Source organism: Otolemur garnettii, unplaced genomic scaffold (genome assembly GCF_000181295.1).
Source record: "Otolemur garnettii isolate 467f Iridium unplaced genomic scaffold, OtoGar3 scaffold00012, whole genome shotgun sequence".
NCBI classification, from domain to species: domain Eukaryota; kingdom Metazoa; phylum Chordata; class Mammalia; order Primates; family Galagidae; genus Otolemur; species Otolemur garnettii.
In genome coordinates, this window is record NW_003852407.1 from 15,792,912 (window position 1) to 15,793,909 (window position 998).

Consider the following 998-nt stretch of genomic DNA (forward strand, 5'->3'; position numbering starts at 1 on the left):
AGGCCTGGGCTGGATTCAAACCCACCACCTTAGGTGTATGTGGCTGGTGCCTTAGCTGCTTGAGCCACAGGTGCCGAGCCGATTCAGATTTTCAACTGTACTTCTTGCTATGACCATCAAGGTCCTACATTACCCTCCATTCTCCCCCACCCTTCACTCTGGCCCGGCTCCACTGGTCCTCTTTGCACCCTGTGAGCGCACAAGGTTTGTTTCCAGGCTTTACAGTTCCCATTCCTTATGCATTGAAATACTCTTCTCCCAGGTCTTCACCTAAATTCCTCTCTTGCCATTCAGCTCCCAGCTCCTATATCTCTTCCTTAGAAGCCTAGTAATCCAAATGCAGCCAATTGCCTAGTCACTTTCCTGCATATACCCTTTTCTAATTTCTACTTACCAGTGCCTCAGACTACCTTATTTACATGTTTGTTTCCTTGCTAAGTGGCTGTTTCTCCACAAGAACATAAGCTTCTTGAAAATAGATTCTTTGTCATGCTCCTCTCTATTCCCCAGTGCCTGGCACAGTGTAGGGGTCAACAGAGAGTGGCTGACTGAGGGTAGAGAAAAACTTTATTCTTGTTGCTGCTTCCGTATAAGGCTTCTTATCCACCCTGTATTTTCCAGCATGCTGTTTTTCTCTAAAGAACAAGTAAGATGGTTTCGCTCTTCCTGCATGTATTCCTCTTCAACATTTTTAATGGGCTAGAGTGAAGTATATAATGATGGAAGGAAATAACTGCTTTAACCACAGTCTCAGGAATGCCCCAAGAAAATAGATAATAGAATATAGGACGGGAAAAAAAAACAAAACAACCTTATTGTAATTTACTTTTCTTTGTACAAATATAATAAATGCTTCTTGCTGATGATGAAACAATTCAAATTCTTTTTTTTTCCCTTTGAATTTTATCTTTCAAAAATGAGAATATCAGAGGGCAGGACTACACATATTTTTTATTTCCAATTTTCAGTATTTTTCTAAATAAACATTTGAAATAACA

The 998-nt window shown here is 40.3% G+C and overlaps 1 protein-coding gene across 1 annotated transcript in view; it reads left to right on the plus strand.

Moving 5' to 3' along the window:
* The window catches only part of SLC39A6 (solute carrier family 39 member 6), a 23,554-nt gene that overhangs the window by 14,898 nt on the left and 7,658 nt on the right, over positions 1-998 (plus strand). The window contains exon 6 of the mRNA XM_023510166.1: positions 642-646. Coding sequence (XP_023365934.1) covers positions 642-646 — 5 coding nt within the window. The remainder of the gene's footprint in view (positions 1-641; positions 647-998) is intronic.